At 38.0% G+C, this 24,064-nt stretch overlaps 1 protein-coding gene across 6 annotated transcripts in view; it reads left to right on the forward strand.

The window, feature by feature from the left end:
• The first annotated feature begins 796 nt into the window (after nucleotides 1-796).
• Nucleotides 797-24,064, forward strand: part of ATF2 (activating transcription factor 2) — a 48,422-nt gene continuing 25,154 nt past the window's right edge. The window contains exons 1-11 of one of the 6 annotated variants that reach the window (XM_058027565.1): nucleotides 819-870; nucleotides 4,533-4,563; nucleotides 9,428-9,472; nucleotides 9,929-10,003; nucleotides 10,618-10,687; nucleotides 12,169-12,265; nucleotides 13,932-14,050; nucleotides 15,878-16,006; nucleotides 20,677-20,855; nucleotides 21,173-21,287; nucleotides 21,466-21,552. In XM_058027565.1, the coding sequence (XP_057883548.1) occupies nucleotides 10,640-10,687; nucleotides 12,169-12,265; nucleotides 13,932-14,050; nucleotides 15,878-16,006; nucleotides 20,677-20,855; nucleotides 21,173-21,287; nucleotides 21,466-21,552 (774 nt within the window). In that variant the 5' untranslated portion in view covers nucleotides 819-870; nucleotides 4,533-4,563; nucleotides 9,428-9,472; nucleotides 9,929-10,003; nucleotides 10,618-10,639. Of the gene's footprint in view, nucleotides 871-1,080; nucleotides 1,145-4,532; nucleotides 4,564-5,913; nucleotides 5,932-9,427; nucleotides 9,473-9,928; nucleotides 10,004-10,617; nucleotides 10,688-12,168; nucleotides 12,266-13,931; nucleotides 14,051-15,877; nucleotides 16,007-20,676; nucleotides 20,856-21,172; nucleotides 21,288-21,465; nucleotides 21,553-24,064 lie in introns of those variants that run through there. The other 5 variants (XM_058027566.1, XM_058027563.1, XM_058027564.1 and 2 more) reach the window with 5 other exon arrangements.

The following is a 24,064-nucleotide window of genomic DNA, read 5'->3' on the forward strand; positions in this document are numbered from 1 at the left end:
ACCAAAACCATACACAAGAAACATACCCTACTGTCTTGTGCAAGTTCAGAGAAACTCAGCCAAAATGTATTTTACTGGAACTGATACTTTTTTAGAAGTACTTTTTTGTTACGGCCTTGCACTCTTAGATCAGTCTCAGAACAAGATCAAATGATGCACATGCACAGAATTAAGGCTTCATGTGTGATTCAGAGTACACACTAGCTAAACTGTGTTGCCATATAGGGTTATGCTACTTTTTTTAACGAATCCAAAATTCTTTTAGTTCCTCCTGTGTAAAATACAGGCGTTTGCCATTATTCTACAGTGCTGCGGCATTTTTGATATATTAACCAAGGTGAGTGTTTAGCACACCCATGGCTTCAGGCACATGAGAGCGGGTGTGTTGAGATGGGGAATCCCGGCAGTCCAGGGCTTTGGAGCCCTGATTGTTCCAAAAGTTGGATGTGACAGGCGCATGAAGCCTTGCCGCTGAGAGAGGCCTTGCAGTGCTTTATTCACTACGTGCTGCCTGCAGTCCTCAGCTGCCGGCCGTCCTGCACACCCGCAGCAGAGGACGGGCACCTCATGCTGAGCTCCCCTCGGCCACGGCCGCAGCAGTCCCGCCCCACCACGGGAGCGGTGCCCGCCGTGCCGCGGCGCAGTCCGGCCATCGCTTGGCCCTGCAATGGCAGTGCCCGGCCTGGCCGTGCCCGACTCCCGCCATGTCCGGGCCCGGCCGGGGTCGCTGTGGGGACCGGGGCCGGCCCCGCCCCCGCGCCGCGTGACCGCCCCGCCCCGCCCCGCGGAGGTGTCAGCGCGGCTCTCGCGAGAGGTGACGGAAGCCCGCGGGGGACCCGGCCTTTAATGTGCGGTCCGGCGGCGTTGCGGGTGAGTTTGTAAACACGGCCCGGCCCGGCTCGGCCCGGCGCGGCGGCTCCTCCTCCCTCCGCGCTGCGGCGGCGCCGGCCGGGCGGGGGCGGCGGGGCGGGAGCGGCGCGGCGCGGCGCGGCGGTGGGCGGGGGATGCCCGGGAGGCAGTAACATGGCGCCGCCGCTCCTCTCCGCGGCAGCCCCCTCCCCCAGCGCGGCCTGCGGCTCCCGCCGCCCCTAGAGCGGGGCGGGGCGGCCCGGCCGGCGCCGCGGACACCGGCACCCGCCCGGAGGTAGGGCCTGGCGGGCGGCCCGGGGCGCGGGGCGGCGAGGCGGGTCGGTGGGTGGGTGACGGGGGCTGCGGCGCGTCCGGGAGCGGTGCCCCGCGGGGGCATCGCCGGCAGCCGCCCCGGGCCCGGCCCGCGGCGTGGAGAGCGGGAGGAGCGGGCAGCCGGGCCTCGCCTTTCCGCCTCCCTCCGCTCCGGGGAGGCCCCGGCTCCATCCATCCTCGGCTCTGGAGGAGAACTTGCTCCGTGCCGGTGCCGGGAAGGGTGCGGGTGTGGGGGATGCCGGGCGGGGGGTAAGAACAGCTCCTCGGCGCCAGGTGCCGGCCTGCCTGGTGTCTGGCCATGGAGCTGAACCTCCTGGAGCTGCTGCCTCGTTGACTTTGCCTGTTATTGTGCGTAATGCCTCTCGAGTTGTCAAATAAAAAGTCTCTGCGGCTTTCACGTGAAAAAACATGTCACAGACCCTCGATTAGCGATAGCTGCACGGTGTTTAAGGCACAAATGTTTTATGTCAAGATGTAACGTCATGTTTGGAGTTAGGGGAAATGTGTGCTGCCATGTTGCTTCTGCAGTCTTACTCATTCTCCAGCGGTTTTGCATCCCTGTTTTTGGAGGGAGATCCATTAGTGTGTTTATGTGCCCCATTCTTGCACTCCGTGTGCCTCACTTGCTTTTTGTCCTGTTGCTTTCTCCCAGGGGTGTTTATCTTCCAGTAGTGATACTGTCACCTGTTTTCTTGTGCTGAAATGAGGAATTTGAATAATCTGAGCATTCTGAATCATCCCCTTCTTTCCAAACAGCGACCACAAACATGGCTGAAACGTGTTTTATTTGCCACCTTTTAAAACAGTGGTTTTGTTTTCTGTTTGACGTATTCTACTCATGGCAGTGAATGTCACATCCACACTTCTTGCTGAGCATAAAGCTGGGTAAGAGGTAATAACAACACATGTTCTGAAGTTTGGGTGATTAGACGGCTGGGTCTGGTTAGATGTTAAATTCAGCGCGAGCTGATAGGATCAGAGCAGTCCTTGTGGTTCTGCTCTTCTCAGGTGTTCCAGGTGGAATTTCTTTAGCCATCCAGTGAAACAGGTTGCTGCCTGTTAATGAACTTCATTTCAGAGGGACAAAGTGTACTCCAGTTTGGCATTCACTTGAATTAACTCTGAAGTGTTTATAATTATGCAATCCAGAATCAAAATTGTCAAGCTGTCTTGTTAAAAAACTAAACAATAATTTTGTCAGGGACTGGTTGTTATATAATGCCTCAAAAGAATTGTCAAATAATGAGACCTTAATGTGTACATGGAGTGAAGCAGCTCTTTTAAAAATCCATTGGCATTTTATGTTTCAGTACTGACATTGTATGCTAATGCTTAATCAAGTAGTTGAGCTTTTGATCATCTTTACAATGTAGTTGATATTTCTACCCTGATTTGAATTCTAGAGACAAGAATATGTTTGGTAGGTCTTTTTCCAGAAACTTCTAGGCTATGCAGCATCTAATATAAGATCCTTTCAGATCTTAAATTTCATCATACATACTTTTATTAATAATCTTGCTTTTCATGCTGCTTTCCTTTTGTGACCATGTTGAACAGCATGAACTGTGGTATTATTTTCATTCTTGTTTCATTAAATTTTGAATGGGCCTAGTGCTAAAAATTCCTTTTCTGTCATCAGCTTTTTTTTCTTCTACTCTTAATTAACTTAAACTTACAAATGTACATTTTTACCTCCGCGAAGGTTTCCTATCTTGAAGTTATTTATAGTATCAGCATTCTTAATGGATTCTTGACATAGACTTGAATGCCTGTATAAAAATTATGCATTTTCTATTTTCAAAGGATCAAATGTGATTCAATATTTTTAACTCTTATTTTAATATTGAATAGATTTCAGGTTACCATTGTTCTGCATAACTGAACTGTATTTGTTTAACATATAATATGCACTCTAAGGAGGCTTTGGATGTAGTTAGTTACAAAAATATTAGTCAATATTTAATAATTATGCAATCAATGGGTTTTTTTCACATTTATGATGTACTGTTTTCAGCTTTGTTCAGTGTCATCTTCAGTTCAGCCTGAGAACTTTTCCATTAGATTCACTTCAGATAAGAGCTTTGCTTAAGCAAGGCATTCCAAGCAATATATTATGTTTCCTTCCTAGGTAAATCCAGTGGTCATTTATGTAAATGCTTACAGAAAAGAAAAAGATCATTCTGTGTTAATGAGCAAGAGGAATCCTGTAGTGAGATATTTGATATATTTAAAGATTTTTAGAGTTAAATTCTCAATTAATTAATTTAATTTTAGACTTTAGGGATGCAATCGAAGAAAATGTGAAAAGCAAGTAACTTTTTGGTAAGCTTGGTTTTTAAGTTTTGTTAAAACAAGTGTAGAAAAGTGAGGTTGGATCTCTAATGTTTGTTAGGTTGAAGATGTTCAAACTTAGATAAATGAACTGGGGAAAGCAAGGCCCAATATCTCTGTAAGCAAATTGTGAGAAGATGGGAGGAATATGAACCCCTCTATATTTCTTTTATGAGGTTCATTGACATTTTGCTTATCTACAAGTGCTGTATTTTTGCTTATCTACAAGCTTGAATTTTTAGTAAGTTAAAGAAAGATCAGGGGTGTCTCTGAAGAATGCTTAAGCCAGAGAGTTGAATTAGAAGCCACCATGTTCAGCCAGCAGGAGATGTTAAGCCTGAGGACCTTTCTTTATGCCATTAGTGCTCTCTGTTTGCCAGAAATGGATCTTCTTGTGGAGGAAGCCACTCCTGCAGCTGAAGGAGTTAAATTGCTTTGTTCCTGTATTTGTGACTATCTGTCCTACTGGCTGTCGTGTTCTTATTGGAAATTAAGTCAGTCATCCCTTTTGTCTCTAAGTCAATCATCTTTTCTTCTTGTCCAGATGTGTTGTCCTTTATAGAATTTAGACAAATGGTGGAAGGTATGGAATTAACTTTAGACATCAGATATTAGCAGTTAACTAATAATATCAGCAAAAAGTGCCTAACATTTGACTTTTAAAAAGAAAAAAATTGAACCTTGTGCTAGCAGTGTAATATGAGGAAGAAGCTCCTGTTTTTCTGTTTGCCAGCCATTGGTAGTTATGAACTTTAAATGCTCTGGACTAGGGTTTATAGTTTTCTTGCAGAACCTACAAGGTTAGTTTCTGCCAATCCCACTTTCATTATGAGTAGGAATGTTTTAAATTTTCAGGTTGTATCTCCTCCATTTCCTTCATTTTTCAGTTTTATTTTTTAGGACTGTCATATTTGACAGTATTGCACAAAATACAGGCAGATCACTTCTGGAAGTGTCATGAAATGGTCAAGTATTAATTACACTGGTTTTGCTTCACCTCTTCTTGTTTTGCTTTATAGGAAACAGAAAATATAGCTCCAGTCCCTCTAGGTAAGTAGAGTACTTCCTTTTAAAATACAAATGACTTTTTTTTCAAATTTATGTTCCTCCTTAAGTAGTGTATTCTGCCTACTAACTTCTGATTTTTACTGAAATCACAACTTGCAAATGTACGTGTGCAGAAAATTGTGGAAATAAAGATAGACTCTTTCAAAGTGTGGGAAGTGATTAAAATTTATTAAATGAATGCTGTATGTAAGTGCTGAAAGTATAAAGACACCATGTTCATTTTGATTTTTGTTATTATTTGCTTGGTTGCATGAAAAAGCCATCTCTTAATTGTGAGGTGTTTAAATTTAGACAGTAAAAATATCTACCTCCTCCCCATCTGTGGACATCTTGGAAGGAGCTAAGCAAAACACTAAATTCAGCTCTCCAGGTAACCATTGGGAGAATGTTATTCTTTACTGTGGCAAATATATTCCATTCACTTTACCTTGAATAAGTACATACTCTTAAGTAAAACTCTTAAGAGTTGATGAAAGTTTAAAATTTTGACCTGGTTCTTTTATGCTTCAGTTTGCTATTATAAAATGAAGCTTTAAAGTAAAGTCTTACCCTACCTAAAGTAGTTACACACTATGATGACTTCAACAGATGAGTTTAGTAAGAGTTAATAATTCTGTATACAGTAAGGCTTTGTATCTTGCAGTAAAAGGGGGCACAGTCCCAGATGCAGTGTGATGAATAAAAGGAAATGTTGAGTAGACATGGCAGCTCTTGAGGAAGTGCAAACATCCGTAGGAAAAGGCATCAGTGGTGCTGTAACACAAGCACTCTGTAGCTGATGCACTGCTGTAATTCTGCCTTGTCTCAATGGCCTGGTACAGTTTCTGTCCATCTGTCACCTTTTTCAAACCACAGTGCACAGATGTTTTGTGGGCTGGAGCCACGTGCAAGTGGCAGTGTAGCTGTAGGGCTTGGGTGTGCTTCTCAGGGAGGCAGCAGGAGATAAATCAGCTGCTGCTGTAGGTGCAGACTGACAGATTGTCCTCTGCGGACTGTCCAGTTTAGGAGGGTGACACACTTGTGAAAATATGCATCTCTTCTTGCATGTTGGCCAGAAGAAGAATGCTGTCCTTCAAAAGTTTCACAGTTTTTGTTTGTTTGTGGGGTTATGTGTATTCATAGCTGTCTTTTCTGTGCTCAGTTCTGGCACTTTTCCTCTGTGCTGTTTGTATCAGCCCTGATGTTACAGGAGGGCAGCCTCTGTATTGCTACAGTGCTGAAAATAATGAATCCCAGGGTAGGAGTGCACAGACTGTGAGCAGCTCTGTGCATGGACACCTTTTCACACACACCTTGCTTTCTACAGGTAAAGTAGAGGCTTTAGCTGCAAGTCTGCTGAGTCTTTAGTAGGTACGTGTGAAGAATTACTTTTCTCAGCAAATTTGAAAAAGTTTTTGCGAAGACTATTGATACATATACATTTTAAACAGCTGCTTAAGTGTTCAGTAGAAAAATTTTGAAACAAAGTGTCAGTTGCATTTTCCATACTCCTGTATGTAGGCAATTAAGAGAAATCAAAAGAATCTTTACCACTTAAACAAGCCAACAAAACATGGCTTAAGTTAGTGTAGGCTTCTATTCTTTGTAAGATTGTCTTCTGAAAGGTTTTGGAAGCAAGCCTCAGACTATGTAGTAATAGTTTCCATCAAATGTACCCAAGGTGTTTAATTAAAATCTTATGGAAATATGCAGATAATTGTTGAAGCTATTTTTGTAGCACATTTAGATACATATTAATGTGACATTTTATGGAGACATTTTTATTTTAAAAATAAGCATATTGCCTTAAATATTAGTGAATTATTTGGAAACTCATTTTATTTCTCCTTATTAGATATATTTTAAAGATGGATATATACTTATTTATATAGTTTACTGTACTGTTTACATTCCAAACATCATGAAAGAGGCTTGCTACATTTTAAGTAGGCATGATGTGAGTGTATTTTACTTCTCTGTTAAAAGTTCAGAGCAAACACCAAAAAAGTGAGGTTATTAGTGTGGTTTTAGTACTGAAGTTGATTATAGTTGATTATATGACTTACTGTAAAGATTATTTCAAGTTTTTTTTGTGTTTAGCTCTGATGCTGTTACAGTGTGACTGGAATTCTACATACGGATTTCTTTATGCTACTGAAAGGAATGTGGAGTTTGAAGCTTACAGAAGCAAGTTGTGGTTCAGTGGACTGTAGTAAGAATCATTTCACTGAATGTTCATTTTTATCTGAAGAGATGAGTTAAGGCTGGAGTTTCACATTCGTATTGGATTCCTGCAGGAACTCTCTTTTTTTCTCTGGGACAAGGTGTTAGCTGTTGCCTAGGTAACAGTCCAGGGTGACTCTAATTCCCCTCTAGGGACAGGGTTATCACTTCATGTATTACATTTCTCATTTGGCTGGGTGAGTAACATTTTTTGTCAAAAAGGCATCTACGTTGCTGTTTTGGTTTTCAGGGGAGAGGCATTTTCTGAATTATTCTTTCTTACTGTGATATTCTCACTTTGAGCAGTCAGTCTACAACAGAGAGAGACTCCTTTGAAATTAGAGTGGCAATTACCAACATTTTTTCCTGAAAATTTGCCTTCTCTGTGTTAGTTTTGTTATGTCAGGCAACATGCAATCCAGAAGGAAGAGGATGCAAAGGATGGGGTTTGTGTGTATTTTGTAGCAGTAACAGTTTTTTGACCTTGCAGGGTCTTCTAAAGGTGTGAGAACATTACCCAAGTTTGGATGATTGTCCATTGCAATTTTTCACCTCTGTTCCTTGCTATGATGTCTTGATGGTGTGTTTTAAATTTCAGAGTTAATTTGGATTGCACAGAATTTTATCCAGTCAAATTCTGAATTTCTGCAAGGCTGAGATTCCACAGCCCTGCTTGACACCTGTTCCAGTGTTGTGGGATTTTTTTTTAACGCTGTGTTTTCCATTTCCTGTACACTTGCTCCTAACTTTCTTGATGTGTCTCATGAATGTTGCATCTCAGTCCTTTTATTATACTCTGCCTAAAGTCTGGATCTGACTTTTCTATATCAATAATTAGATACTTTATGACAGCAAGCAGATCCTCCTTCATTCTGAACAAACTTTGCTTCCTCTTGTTATGTAATAGTCCAGCCTCCTGACTGTTCTGAGGGGGCCCCAGATGTTTTCTCTCCAGATCATCAGCTGTCTGGGTATGGCACTTCAGCTGTAGAGTGCCAGATAAAGGACAGTAATCGCTTCCCTTCATCTCATTGCTGTGCCTTTGTTAATTCATCCCAGTGGCCTCTTGTCTTTCAGTGCTACAAGTGACGTGATGCTGAATTGTGTTGGGTTTGTTGTGCACCGTGAGTTACAGGTTCTGCCCCAAAGCTGCCTGACGGGCAGTTGCCCCTCAGCCTCCACTGTTGCATGGAGTTATTTTGTTCTAAGTGCAAGCCTTGCAAGCCTTTGTAATAGGTAAATACATTCTTACCAATTTGGCTGCACTAACAAATGCGAGCCCTTTGTTTTCCCATCCTGTCAGATCCAGTTTCTGTTTAGATTTAAAATGTCCAGGGTCTTGCTCAGAATGCAAGTGAACTTCTTTTAGGTGCAAGAATTTCAGTGCTTCAACATAATTTTTTTTCCTCAGATGTTATCTGGAATCTCTTTACAAGGGATTACCTCACAAAATTCCATTTGGCCTGCAGTCAAATAATGTTACAAAGATGAGGAAATGAATTTATCTCCAACTTTTTTCCAGTAAGTTTGCCAGAAGGACAGCGCTGCTTTTCTTTTTCACAAGGATTGATTTTCTACTTGTATATCAAGCATTCAAAATTCACAGGCTTCACAAACTAAGACATAGAACCAGATAGGAATTTCACATGCAAATACGAGATTTGGTAATATTCCTTGAAAAGAGAAAATAAATGGACCTAAAAGATTTACATCTTCTCACCTACAAAAAATACTGACAGCATGGAGGGAGCTGATTTTATGGCTGAAACTGCATCTCTCAGAGACTGACAAGAAGACATAGTAATAGAGTGGAAAAATGTCCTACGTGTATTTCAGTTAATCAAAACCTTCGTGCTTTGGATTTAGAGAAACCAAATCATAATTGTTTCTTCCACCATTAGACATTTCTGATATGGGTATTACTTGTCTGGTCATAATACTTATCCATATGTCTGTATTGGCATATGGTGGCATATGTAGCCATTAAATACATATACAGTGCCCTATGATGACAGGTTCACAAAAACTAATTCCTCTTGAGATCTAAACAAGACTAACTCTATTAGTTTGAGCCTGCATTTGAAGAAACGAGATTGTTGCATTGCTGAAGAATAGTGGGATAGCTGTTAACTGTGTTGAAGTTCCACATGTTGAAAGGATATACTCTTAAGGTGTCATGGATAAGGACCTTATTTCTTACCCTGAAGCCTTAGTCATGTGTATTCAGACTTGCCTATAATTTTGTTAATATTCATTATTAGTGAAAGTACCAAGTTCACAGTTTGAACAGTTAAAAAAATACTTCATTCCTTCAGAAACTTGAGACAGGTTATGAACTCTTCGCAGACAGTGGAACAGTCTTCATCTCTGATTTGCTTTGGCATCCTTTCTTTGGCATGTAAATGTTTCCCTGAGCTGTCAGTGCCAAAGACTGAAGTTTCTGGCAGCCATACATCTCTCTTGACTTCTGATCTCAGCTCAGTATCCCCATTCCTTGCAACATATATATTTAGAAGTGACAGTTTAGAGTATCCTGCATGCCAGGTTTTTCTTTCTTTGCTGTTGGGTGAAAATTACCAAGATCTCCTCCTCTTTGAAAGACTGTCCAAAAAGGTCTGTACACAGTGGTTTTTTTACTGTACAGGTACATCCAGAAGGATCAGATACTGTATTCCTACAGATCTCTGAGGTAATCAGTCTGAAATTATTTGCTTATGCTTACTTGATATGTCTTGTGTCTAGTGCCCAGATGTGTACCAGAAGTTTACATTCTTAGGATGGTTAGACAGTTTGAGAATCCTTGCAACTCTACATGACCAGTATGCTGGGCATGATATGGGTTTATTCTGCCTGTGATCTTTAATCATAAAAACATCTTTATTCACCTTTGTTTCCTTCATCAATCTAAATAGTGTTCAGAACTATCATTGTTAGTTCTCCATACAAATACTCATTTAAAGATGAATGTATTTCCTCCAAGGCAAAGCCACAGATGCCACAACTAATTAAAGGATGTATTGAAGTAAACTATTTATTTGAAAAATTGTTGTTTCATGGGTGAATAGTGGACATTTTCTCATTTATATTTACAAAATCATTCATTATTATATTTTTAGCATGCATAGTAATTAATATCTTCTTTTAGTTACAGTTTATTGCCATGAAAAGGAGGATATGATAGTTTGCCATATGAAACAGTTTTATATGTGAAATCTGGCAGGTATGTGTATTAGTGTGTGGGGTGAGTATGCAAAATAGCACCAAATATCATTAATACCTTACTTCTTTATTAAGTATTTTTAGCCTGTCAGTAATTAAGTAGCTGAAACATTACTAAAGTACATGTTTTTGTAATTAAATTCATAACAGTTTACATTAAGGGCTATGTGCCAACTTATCTCTAATGATGAGCTTTAAATAAGGATTGTGAAAAGGCTGAGGAATGAACGCTACTTCTTCATCCGTTGGCACCAGAACCTTGACTGCATGGTGTTGTCTGCTGCTCTGATCTCTTTTTAGCTGAGAATTGGATCATTATTACAATGTATTTTATTTCAGTGACAAGTTGTTCTTACTGTGTTGTCAGATACTTTTTGCAGTTAGTCATGTTACATGTGAACATGTGGATTTCTGCTTGAGGTGTAACTGCTGTGGTAGATTTTGAGTAGCTTCCTGACAGAGCTTGAAATCCATGCTCTGAATCATGGGTATTTAGAATATTACTATAGCCACAAGGCAGAAATTCTCGCTCAAAGAATATTAAAATAGCTTGTTGATATAGTGATAATTTGTTGCATTATTTGTAAAATTTGTTACATTCTAATTTTAATACAGGTAGCACAACGACCTGTGGAATATGAGTGATGACAAACCCTTTTTATGTACTGCCCCTGGATGTGGCCAGGTAATGGTCTGAACTGAAGTTATTAGCATTGTTCAAATAAAAGTAAAACAATGAAATGTATTTTTACAGATTGAAGAAAAGGGGCTTATGATAATTGCTACTAAGTATTTGTTTTGCTGAAAAGTAAGAATTTATAGCATGTGGGTCTACACCAGCCAGTGATTCCAGGGAAGGTGAAGAGAGAAGTTCATGTCGCAGATGTCAGCTTTGTACTGTAGAGGAGAGAGGAAGGCAGGCTCTGGACATCATCTTCCCTCTGGAAGGGCTGCTCCCCCACTTAGTGAGGACAGAAAGACAGACTTAAGTCTCTTGGTGTGATAGAATGCATAAATTTCTCGTCTATGCTGTATGCAGAGATAGGGTGCAAGAGTTACAGAGAGCTGGGCATTTGGAGCTTAGGGCAATAAAGTTATAGGGGAGAAAATAGTCCCTTGCTTGTTTCACCCTGTCTTGCAGTGATCATGCATTTTTAATTTCCCTCACAGTTCCGTATGCACATGTCCTTTCTCATGGAAACATTCTGAATTATTGTACTCTGAGGTGAATTCAGTTGAAGTATTAGTTCCTGAGAGGTGATTCTTGACATGGATCTCTTATATGTGGAATGACTTAAATTAGTGAGGCATAACCAGAAACATGAATTGGAGCTCAAATGTTCACAAAGAAAATTAAGAATTTCAATGTTTTGTGTAAAATGTGTTCTTTTTAGGAAAGCTGCATCTTGGGAAATGTTTTCTTAGATTATGTCAATTGAAACACTAATTTCACCCACAATTACAGATGCATAGCAAATTAGTGAAAATAAACAAATAGTGAAAGTAAGAATCTCTTTTACAGAACTTAGTTTGTCTGCTTACTGCTTTTTTATAGCATATACCCCAAATATTGGGGAAAGTATACATGAAATGAGCAAACGTGAGAGGTTTTTAAAATGCTGGTAAGGTTTAGATAATTCACAGTGTTTTTGTCTGGCCTTGTTCTAGTGTTACCTATTCTACCTGCCTCTTGTTTTATGTAGTAAATTGTCAGGGGCAGGAGCTATAGTATTTAATTTTATTTTATCTTTACACTATTAAATGCAGTGAAGTTTGTGATTACAGATCAATTCTCATTAATGTAATACACACAATGCAGTAATCAAGTAGTGGTGATCAATTACTAGACGTTGTCAAGATCCATTAATACAGCAAATGGCTGTTTGCTGATGGTTGATGGAGGCTGCAGCACTCTGAAATGTTATCTTGGACTTTTGATTAATGCAAGTACTTATACTGCAATTTCCCTGGTATATTTAGTTATTACGAACATAATTTGAGTTTTATAATATTTCTGCTCAGTACTTGGCCAAGGAACAAGATAGAGGTTTTTATTTTAACATAGTAATGGTAGTTTAACATGTTGTAAAAGTTGCTTTCTGTGGAATGGCATTTGTTGTGTTCACACTCCCAATTACAACTGTTTCTTGAAACTTCCTGCTGCAGCGTTTTACCAATGAGGATCATTTGGCTGTCCATAAACACAAACATGAGATGACACTGAAATTTGGGCCGGCTCGGAATGACAGTGTCATTGTGGCTGGTAAGCATACACTTGTATTAGGTTTGGTCACTTTTCTGCTGGAATGGGCATGTGCTTTATGCATTTTCTGTGCATAATGCATAGATTCATGTTTAGAGAATGTGATCCATTTTCTGCACTAAACTTATCTGCAGTGTGTGCTTAGGCAGTGTTTTCTTACATAATGCATGTCAGAATTTGAAGCCAGTATTCTCCGTAAGTTACTTTTATTTGTATCTGATATATAATCCAAATATTTCAAAATTATCAATACTTATATAATTGATTTAATTATATAAGCATTTATTAAAAACATGCTAGTAAAGACTACTCCTTAGAGGACCTGTAACTAAATTAAACTGTATTTCAGTTCTAATTTTTCATTGATATTACTTGTCTCTTAAATTTTAAAATATGTAGCATCTTTTACATGTCATGGTGATATTAGAAGAATGAATCAGTGATTATTCTTCCAATGGGATAGTAAAAGAAAGATCAAATCTTTTGTTTTCATTTTGGCCTAAATTCAAAATACTTTATTCCCACCTCTGAATTCATGTTATACCCTTAGTAATTACAGCTTTTGTGCAGGATCAGAAGTAATCACCAATGGATGATTGACTGCATTATACATTTGAGAATTTTTGAATGATAGCGCATGCAAACTTAGCATGTGCTAAGTATGCTGAAGGTACAGTCAGTCTGGGTTTATTTCAGTGGTGGAGCAGCCTAAATGAACTTCAGAAAGACTTTCAGACATTTTCTAGTTTTTTTTCCCTTGTACATTGCTAATGTGTTACAATGAGCAGATTAAAAAAATATTGCTCCTAAACTAGCAGTTAAAAATTTTAAATTTCTGGATGTACTCCTTGTCAATTACACCACAAGCAAAGGGACCTTCCCAATAATCAGATGTTTAAAAATGAAATCATGGGAGTGTCTCTGTGCAGCCACATTCCAGTGTAATAACTGTTGCAGACACCAGGCATAATAAGTCCACGCAATCACGCCACTTTACAGTATTTTAAATGCAAGTAACTTCATGGCAAGTATAGTTAATTTTGACCTGATAATAACAGTGAAATAAGGCAAATTTATGTACTAACAGGAATTTTCTATAAAGTTTTTGGAACTTCTTCATGGGATAGTCACCCAGATGCCAGAAGTCTTATGATTCTAGCTTGATCCAGAGGCATCTTAGGAGTCAATGCAATCTTGTGCACAGTCACACTTTCCTTTAGAAGTTTGTGCTCTTGGAAGAAACCACTGCTGTTGTTAGATCAGTAAAGGAAGCGACCTGGCTTTGAGCTGTGCACTTCTCTCATTTGTTTTCTGATTAAAAGCCTTCATGTAGTCCTTACCTCTGTTTGCAAATAGAGTCTGCTTGCTCATTGAAGTGTTGTGCTGTGCACTCGAGAATGGCTCCCTGTGGTTCGTGGCCCCAAAGGAAATGCTGTGGTTCCCCGCTAGAGCTGGCAGGGTGCTTTGCAGGCTCGGGGTGCTTGTCTCCAGCAGGTGGAGTTTGCCTGCCAGCTGCCTCCCTGCCGGGCAGAAAGCAGCCCGAGGGATCCCGGCCACCTCCTCGCCTCTTTCTGTTTGTTTATATTCTGAAAATTATTTAGGACAAGTAGATTCATAAATGGTATGTGAAAATAAAATTGTGGGGGTTTTATACACTTCTTTTCAGATCAGACACCAACACCAACTCGATTCTTGAAGAACTGTGAAGAAGTGGGCTTATTCAATGAATTAGCAAGTCCTTTTGAAAATGAGTTTAAAAAGGCTTCTGAAGATGACATTAAAAAAGTATGTTCAAAACATTTTTTTTCCTCAGAGCTTCCACTTTTTTAATATCAGAAATTCCATTGAAAAAGCAAACTTTGGATTTATGTATTGCCAATAATCATGTTAGCTGCTTATATGTGTTGTATGTAAAGAATACAAATCTGTGATTACTCTTCTGAAGTTTAGTTTACCTGAATAATTTTTCATATTTAGCATTGATAATGGGACACATTGTCCTAATCATGTGAGTATCTAATCTATATCTGTTGAAGTTAACCACTAGTTTTGATTGAAATTTCCTGAGGTCCTGAATAAACAAAAAAGGTGTCTACACAAAGTTTTTAGCAGAAGGAAAAACACCCATGAAAACAATAGTATGTGAACACAGATCATTTTGATTGGTTTTGAATACTGATGTTACTGTAAGAATCAGTCATCATGATAATGAGAATTAAGTACTGACTAAATTTTACAAAGTGTCGGTAATTTGGGTATGGTTATATTCATTATGTGTTGAAATCACTTTTACCCAGAAACTGTTGATTACAACATAAAGATCTACTTATTTTTTAGTGTACAGATTGAAATATTATAAAAACTTGAGCTGTATCTGTTTAGCAACTTCATGTTTTGGTGAGGAACTTGCCATAATTTAAGTGTTACTGTCATTATGTATTTCAATGCTTTCCAGTCATAACTGATTAGGAACTTAAACATTTAAATTCTTCTGCAAGTAAAAAATTTTGTTCAATGTCCCCTTTGACTAATTTTGTCTTTAGTTGATTACCTGGTTGACTTCTATAGGCAGTGATTAAAAATATGGTTTTATATCCATTTTTATAGGTTTTGCAGAATCAGTGGCTTCATTTTGTTTCAGTAAAGATTTTGAGAGGTACTTGTGAGTAGGATGGATTATTATCCATTACTGACCAAGCCTCAATTTTACTTTGTAACAGCTGTATCAAATAATGGATTTATAAGTTTACTTTTTTTAGTTGCTGTATGCTGACTGTTTCTAGACCATGACATATAGTAAAATTGATTTTTGACTTACCAAGACTATTTTCTGTATAACTCACTACTGTCTTGGAGAAGGTTCTATCTATTGTAAATTATATTAAACATTTTGTCTATTTCTTGAATTGATACTAATTTTCCAAGCTGCCCTCTGTGTTACAAGGAAAAACACAGTCCTGCCATATCTCTGGATGATTTAATAAAGTGTGGAAAATCTAGGGCATTGATAGTTGAGTTTTTTCTGTAATATTTCATAGTCACTTGTGATATGAGAAGGGATTCCTCTTCTTACAGTCTGCCCTGTCTATTAGTAATATATTGCACAGGAAAGCTAGGAATTTAATTGAAAATAAAAGCATTTGGAAAAACTTCTATGGGGGAAATTTCTTCCAAAAGTATTTGGATAGCAGACTAGACAGGAATATAGGCTTTCAAATCTATAGTATTGTTTTAAGTACTTTGTAGCTCAATTTCTTTAAGGCATTTTAGATGTCCTGCTGAATTTTACCTGTGTAGTAATATAAAATTTGTTTTTTCAATAATTATTAGCTGCAATTGGAAATGCAAAAACTTTAGGAATGTTTTTAATTCTCAAGAAGAAAATATTTAGTCTAACATAAGTGTTGAAAGACATTTGTGTTACTGAAGATTGGTGTTCATTTAGGTGCTGGTAAAATAGCCTTGACTGATAATGCATCTGCATCAAGACCTTTCAAACATCAGCACCTCTGTCTTGTAATGGGCTGATATTTCTCTTCAGTTATTTATATTTTCTCACTCAGTTTTGTTTTTAAAACATTGACTAATTTTGTTTTACATTGTTGTTCATAGATGCCTCTAGATTTGTCCCCTCTTGCAACACCAATTATAAGAAATAAAATTGAAGAACCTTCAGTTGTAGAGACAACTCATCAAGATAGTCCTTTACCTCATCCAGAGTCTACTACCAATGATGAAAAGGTCAGAACCTTTATTTTTCTCTTCTTGGAATTTATTTTTCAACTTTCTGATAATCTGTAAATTTATTGTATATGGGGATAGCCACGCTGTAGTTGAAAGGAAGAGAGATTTCATTTGCTACATTCCAGTGGAAATATAGGTAACTTATTCAATTCTTCAGTTAGCTTTGTTCACTGGAATAATTGCTCCCAGTAAAGCTGGCAATCTAGTAAAGCCAGAAAAGAAATAAAATTTAAGATTTATGCTATCTTAGAAAAGACTAAAAGTGCTCTTTATTGTTGTTTATGCATCATCATCAGTAGTGATGACTTCAGTATGTGATTTGCAGTGTTTTTATCTTGTGGAGCTCTCTTGAAGTACAGAAAATGAAGCAGAATTAGGGAGTTAATTATTTCTAGTCTTCAATAAATACAGACATTAGGAGCAGACCATAATAAAGCATAGAGATAGCTCTAGTCAGTCCTTATGTGCATCTTCAGTGGGCAGTGTGTGTATGAGGGGCTTAGGTGCCTCACTCCCAGGAATCAGCAAGACTTTTTCAGGTCCCAGGTAATTCAGGCTGGAAGGGACTGCTGGATTTCCTGTCCAACATGCTGCTCAAAGCTGGGGTTACTTCTAAGATCACACCAAGTTACTCAGCACTTTGCACAGTCTGGTCTTGAACCCTCTGTGAGAGAGAGGCTGCCCAGCCTCAGTGCCACCTGCTCCAGTACCAGGCTGTTCCTGTGGGCAGAATGTTTTTCTTTGGATCCATTCTGAACCTCTCTGTTTCAACTCTTATACTGCCAGAGGAACTTCTGGGAGGACAACCTTAAGTGTGTGACAGAAGTTGTAAAGAGTTTTAATTCAGATTTGTCCTTACTAAGTTTTCCTGAGTTTCATAGTTAGCAAGGATGAGTAATCGTGGTTAATCAAGGCAATCATGCAGTCTCAAAAATAGTAAAAGCATTTAAAGGACTAAATGTAAAGAGCTGCTTGGATTAAGTGAATAACAGTTCAAATCTTAAGTCTTTATTTCAGAGGTTAGTTTATTTTTTTGCTGCAAATACCTATTCCAAGTAATCTAACTTTGGCATAAGATAATATTACTATCTTCATACAATCATGGCTCAGTATCTCATTAGCATCATTACAAGTGAAAATTCTATCTCAATGCTTAGCAGTATTTATAAACTTGTGTCAGTGATGGTGCAGTTTGGGGGTGTCACTGTGCCAGTGCTGCTGCTCAATGCCATTCTCGTGTCTGATTGTAGCGACAAGCTGAGCAAGGCCGGGGGTGCTGCTTGGAGTGTACAGCTCTATGTGACCTGCAGACAGTGAGAAATGTGAGCAGAGTGCTGTTTAGTTAGATTTTTGTGTTCTTGTGCAGGTGTATTGAAGGAGAGAAGGGATCTTTTCAGGACATAGATGGTTTTAACTGTAACCATTTCGTTGGCTGCGTATATTTTAGTAGTCTTAAATGATTACAGCCTATTTATGTTTGTGCAAGGCAGTTCTAATTGTCCTTGTAGATGTCAAAATAATTCCTTGGAGACTCTCAAAAAAAGTATGCTTAATTATTTTCCTAGCTTTGTAAGAGTTCCATGAGTTCTGTTAGGCTCAGTAAGAGTTGGTACTTTGCTTTGAATAGGCCAAGATATCATTAGAAGTGTATAAAGTCTTTAAGCCTTGAAGTAATAAGAGCTTTCAAACATTGTAGTTGTTTGTTGACAGGACTTTAAAAGGGAAACCCTCAACAGAGTTTTAAAAGTTGCTTAGTTGTTGCCAGGTAGCTAACTGCATAATTTAATTACTTTAAAACTAGTTGCTTTCTTACAATAATAATAAGTAATAATCAAATACAGTATTAGTTCTGGCTATCTACATTTCTTTATAAAGAATTCTATGTATTTTTGATAGCATTGGAAAGTTATTGCATGAAATTTGATTTTGATCAGGGGATACTTGCAAATATGCACATCTGAGAACATTTAAAGTAACTATCCTGTTCTGTAATTTCCCATTCAGTGGGTTTTAGTTTCAAGAATAGGAATTACAAGAGTTGGAGAAGTCCTTTTAGTAAGTCTAGTACCTTTGGGTGGGCTTAGACTTCTGTCCTGTAAGGAAAGGTAGGTAAAGTTAAGGTCACTTTCATTTAATCTTATGACTGCAAATTCAGCACTGTTTTTCTTGTTCTTTGGGGGAATATATTTACAATGTATATTATTCCAGACAAAATTTATACTTCATTAGTGCAATGCATTAGTGATCAATTAGAATCTCTCATCAGACTATTGGATATATGGTTTTGTTTTTATATGCTTATAAGAGTTTACTCTAAAGCAATACTTCTCAAATCTGCAGCTTATGTTTTTGCCACGTTGTTGCAGTAACAGGCTCCTGCATGCATTTTTCAATGTAGCAAAGAGCAAGTTAGTGTAAAGAGGAGGGTGAAAATTTTTTAATGGCTGAAGATAGTTTCTGATCTTGTAAACAAAGCATAACTGCCATTTTAATAACACAGAAACAAATGTATGTGAGGTTTCCATTTTCAGAATTCTACAGATTTATTTCAGAATTTTGGACATTAATCTTTTGACTATTGCTGAAATCTGATTTCCACAGAACATTGTGTCTAAAAATTTCAGATTGTCCCTTTCCTGATAGGTGTTCAAGCTAGGGAAAGGTCAAGTTTTACAATTAGTATTTATTAGAACGTGCGTTAATTAACCTTCTGTATGAACAGCAAAGAAGTGTTGACAGAATGCCCTCCCTTACTGTCTCACTTGTATGTAGTTACCTGCTTTCTGCAGCAGTTGGGAGGCAATCCCAGCTGCTTGCCTAGAGGTAGGAGGTGCTACTGAGACACCAGCAGCTTCTAGGCTGGGTTCAGAAAGTGCTCGGAGTCAGGCTGACTGGGACTCTGAGGCACCTCATCTCATGAAAAATGTTCCTAGCCATGGCAGACGGGATGGAGTGGAGTGGTTTCTAAAGGTCACTTACAGCTCCAAACAATCTGTGATTCTGTGAAAGTCCTTCCAAGGGTCCATTCTTTATCAAGTGTACATATGGTCTTGTAGTCTTTGTTCACATGTGAGAACCACCATGATATTGCTTGGATTGTGCAGCTTGTTCGTGCTAGCATACAGATTCAGCTGGTTCTGAGCTCTGAATTTCCCACAGTCAAGCAGTTCAATTCTCATTTATATTCTCCTTGTGACTCCTGAATAAGATCTGTAAGATATTATACCAAGTTCCTTACTTGCAAAGAAGTGTTTAATCCTGTACTAACAATGTGATTGGGCTTTTTTTCTGTTTCCAGAATTCTGTACTAGTTGTCTTCTTATTACTGAATGCTCATCTGTAGTGCTAAGAACTGTCAAATATTATACCCCAGATTGATACTAAAACAATTTCACTTTCCTCAGCGCTGCTCACTGTTATTCTCCAAAAACTTTCATTGACTGTGAATAGTCTTTTAGGTCCCTTGGGAGAAAGCATGAATGAACTAGTGAACCCTGATGACAAATCTAGCCTCTGAGCTTTTGGAGGCAGAAAATTTCATCATCTAAAGTCTTTTCTTTTGTAAAGCCCACAGTTTGCCAGCAAGCTTACAGTTCTAAGAATTGCTCAGAGGTTCCCACACATTTGTGCATTAATATATACAAAGACAAGCAATCTGCTTAGACAACTCAGAGTTTACTACTTAAAGCTTTGTGGATAAATTTTCAAAACTCAAGCTTCATTCAAAGAAAATAATAATCAATGCAGTCTGTGTGACACAGGTATAGAGATTTCTCTTTGAATTACTGTTTACCAGCAGAGCAACTAAAGTTTGCTGGTCTTAAAAATATGATTTTATGTATCATTGATTGCAGTAAGCATTGTCAAAAAAATAACTTGCCAAAAAGTCTGTCTGAAGGTAAATTGAAGTCTGGCAATATTGAGTTTCCTGAGAAGGAAGGCATAGGTTACAGTAAGGCCTTTCTGGGTTTTCAGAAACAGCAAATCAAGTACAGCATTCAGTTGATAATGTGCTTTACCTGGTTGCTAAGCTAAGAGCTATAGGGATTTCTGTCTACTCTTTATTTGCACTTAAGAAAGTTTATTTGCTATGATTAAATATACAGGACATGCATGTATTTTGCAGAGCTCTGAATATAACATTCCAAGTACTCTTAATCACTCTAGTTAGAGAGCTACAGAAAAAGGGTCAAAAATTTTTTTGTTGTTATTGTTTTTACTGAACCATAAATGTCATGTTTCTCTTGTTTAAATCCAGAGCAATGGACTGAAACTGAAATGTACATAAGGACATCATAAAACATTTTCCTTATGCGGAGTGTGGGTAAACATGATGGTGCTGGTAGTACCATGGGTTTCTTGGGGAAAAAAATTAAAATCTGATCAAAACTGAATTAGAAGCAATAAGAAATAATAGTAGCCTTAGAATAAATTGGGCCAGGTTTGTCGTAAAAGTAAAATCACTGTTGTTAAACCAATTTTACTTTGGTGGTTTAAATGATTCATCCAGAGGGAGTTTTTTGAATGTTTTTAATTGTATAACTGATTCTATTTGCATAATGTTACAGAAATTCTGATTTGTTCCATCAAACTGCATTCATTTAACAGTTGGAATTAGTGGTCTGTAATTGTATTTTACAAACTGATGAGGCCTTGTTTTTCCTCAGGAAGTGTCGCTGCAGCAGACTGCACAGCCTACATCAACAATAGTTCGTCCAGCATCGCTCCAGGTTCCCAATGTACTGCTTACGAGTTCTGACTCGAGTGTTATTATTCAGCAGGCAATACCATCACCAACTTCTAGTACTGTTATCACCCAGGCTCCATCATCTAACAGACCAATAGTGTAAGTTACATAAATCTTAGTAAAACGTTTTCTTGCAGAATTTGAAAATCTGATTTACTTTCAGTTACTGTTTCTGCAGTTAATATATGAATTTGAGATGCTTTGGTGTAATGTGGTGCTTTACTACACATGAAACATTGGACTTTCACTACATGTGAGATATAATGCCATGTTCTCCACATCACTAAGTTCATATTTTTGATCTCCAAATAAATTATACATTACACCTATAAAGAAACAAACCAATTTAAAATAATGTGTGAACTTGTTCTCTTCTCTGGATAAGTTTTCTTTTATATAGTTCATTCCTTTTTCAGTCCAGTTCCAGGTCCTTTTCCTCTGCTGTTACATCTTCCTAATGGACAAACCATGCCTGTTGCTATTCCTGCATCTATCACAAATTCTAATGTGCATGTCCCTGCTGCAGTTCCAGTAAGTAAGCATGATGCTATATTAATTTGAAAGTGGAGCAGATTTGCATAAGTGCAGCATAGAACTTAGTTTTAAGCACCTTGATAGCTGTTTTGGCTTCAGAGGGTAGTGCTGTCAAATGCTCTCTATTATGATAACATACTCAGGTTTTCTTCATTTTTATACTTTATCTGGTCAGCTTGTTAGACCTGTCACCATGGTGCCTAGTATCCCAGGAATCCCAGGGCCTTCCTCCCCACAGCCAGTGCAGTCTGAGGCTAAATTGGTAAGTGAAAAACTCCATTATTCCTCAAGAAGAATAACTTGAGAAATTAATTACATTCTATTGCTTTTTAAAACAGCTTTAGTTTTCTTTTATTAGTCTAAATTCTGCAAATACAAATTTAATAAAACCAGAAAAATAACAGCTGCATTTATTTTACAGTTCTTTCCAATTCCAGCCTATGTTAGTTCTGTTCTTAATGGCCATTTTTATTGTATTTTTAGTCATTCTTTTAAATAAGCTTTCTAACTAAACTCCTTCTTACTTCTTGTATCAGAGGATCAGAAATGCTAGCTGGGAGAAAGACAAGATTAGTAGCATGTGAACATTTCTTTCAGAGAAGCAGAATGTTTCTGCCTAAAAGAAGGATATTTCTTAAACTAAGAAAAATAAGGGTTTTTAAATGTTTTCAGACTCCCAACTGAATATAATCCATTTCACAAGAGTTTTGCAATTAAATATGTAGTACTCATGTAGTTAACAAATTATTCTGTGTGGAGGTTGTTTCTGTTGTGTTGGGTGTTTCTGGGGGGAGTTGAGAATTATTTGGAAAATGTCTAAAACAAGCAAAAGATGGGTTTGGTTTTTGCTTGATTGGGGGGTAGTTCTTTTTACTGAATATTAGTAACCATTTAAGATGGTAGTTTGAATTTATCAATTTATTGAAATATTTTATACAGCATTAGGCAGTCGCTTCTTTTTTTTTGTCTTGTTTGTTCCAACTGTTCTAAAGCAATAGAAGATCTATTATTAAACAATAACTAACCCATTTATATATTTACACAATGCCTCCATGAACAGTATCTATCCTGTGAAATAGTGTTCCTCTTTCTTCAGCTCTTGCTTTGTACTAAAAGAGAATCAGGAACACCTGCTAGATAAAATATATTTTTCTGCATTGATATTGGTAAGTGGGAGGATGCCCTTAACATTCTTAGATATCTCATTTCTCTTGATCTAAACCTGTGGGCTTTCTTTCCTTACCCGTTTTCCCTTCTCAAGCCACAGTATGAGAAACAGTGAGTCTGGTTTTTCTGGAGTAAAGGGATTCCCATAGAGTGAGCACACCTAGACCACGTTCACCAAATACTGAAAGTGCTGTGGAGAGGTGCACTGACTCTGCCTGATGCTCTCAGATCTTCCTTCATTTCCTGCTCTGCTGAGCACAATGACTTCTGAAATAGTGTAGAGGAGGACATAAGGGAAGGAGGTCTGTTTTTGTGCATCCTTGTCTCCCTGGGAATGGGAAAAGGAATCTTTTAATACCTCAGAAAATACTTAAATGTAACCAGCTCTTACAAAATTAATTTACCTTAAATCCAGGAGAGAAGAATGTAAAACAAGTGAAAGCAAGAACTGTTTTCTCTGAAATTGAACATGTTTTAGAATCAGAAGACTCCACTCTGAATTCTGTTTGAAATCCAGGAGGAATTGGTTCCAAATAATTTTTTAGATGGGCAAGAAATTAGGTTTTTAGTGTACTGCTGAGTGATTTTCTCTTAGAGTGATTTAAAGGCAGAGAGGAAATACATGTGTGTGGTGAAGACTTTGATCTCACATTGGAAGAAGCAATCACTCAAATGCAAAGGAAAACAAAGATCATTAGACTTAAAATTTAACAGTCTCATTAGCCTTCTCGTTACAATTTAGCTAATATATGCACTTCATGATTGCTTATCTTTTTTTTAAGTGAGACTGTAAAAAGGATATTTGCAGTATTTCCTTTCCTTGTTTCTTGACATCAAGCATGAGCAGAATTCAAGAATATCAGAATTATGTATATTTCTTATGCTCATTTACTTTTATATAGTGCCTATTCACAAAAATAAAAAACCTAATTTCTTATCCCCCTGAAAGTAAAAGCAATTTAATGAGAAACTTAATGTTTATGTAGAAAAGCCTCCAAGAGTAAGAGTAATTCACTGTGCCATGGGATGCATTGTTGGCAGATACGTGATGGTTTATTAACTGCAAAGTTCAATTTAATTTTTTAATTCAAATCTTTGTGATGTCAAACCCTTTTTTTCATGTCTCTCTTAAAAATAATTTTGCTTGCTGCATACTAAATTCTGTGAAGCTTGCAGAGCAGGTTTATTTTTCACTTGTGTTCCTGGTTAAGCCAAGAGAAGACAATATTTAGTTTTACAGCTCACTTTTCATTTCCTTAATAGTTCACATTTAATGTTGAAAAATAAGCTAATACACTGCAATTTAATAAGTCAACAGTGTATGCTTCATGTATTAATGGTATACTGCAATTTGTGGATTGATTGGTATGGTTAAGTTAGCTGAACTCTGGGAACATGCCCTGTGTCCTTTTGCCTATTACAACCACATTTCTCCTTCTTGTTGGGAGGCAGTTCTGAAGGGCAGAGGAGTCCAGGACATGTTTTAAGAAGTAAATCTTAAAAGTGCAGGAGCAGCTGTTGCCATGTGCTGAAAGATGAGCCAGCAGTGAGGATTGGCCTGGCTGAACAGAGAGCCTTGGCTGGAGCACAGGAGAAAAAGGAAAGTG

The sequence above is a fragment of the Melospiza georgiana genome, chromosome 7, assembly GCF_028018845.1.
Source record: "Melospiza georgiana isolate bMelGeo1 chromosome 7, bMelGeo1.pri, whole genome shotgun sequence".
Lineage (NCBI taxonomy): Eukaryota > Metazoa > Chordata > Aves > Passeriformes > Passerellidae > Melospiza > Melospiza georgiana.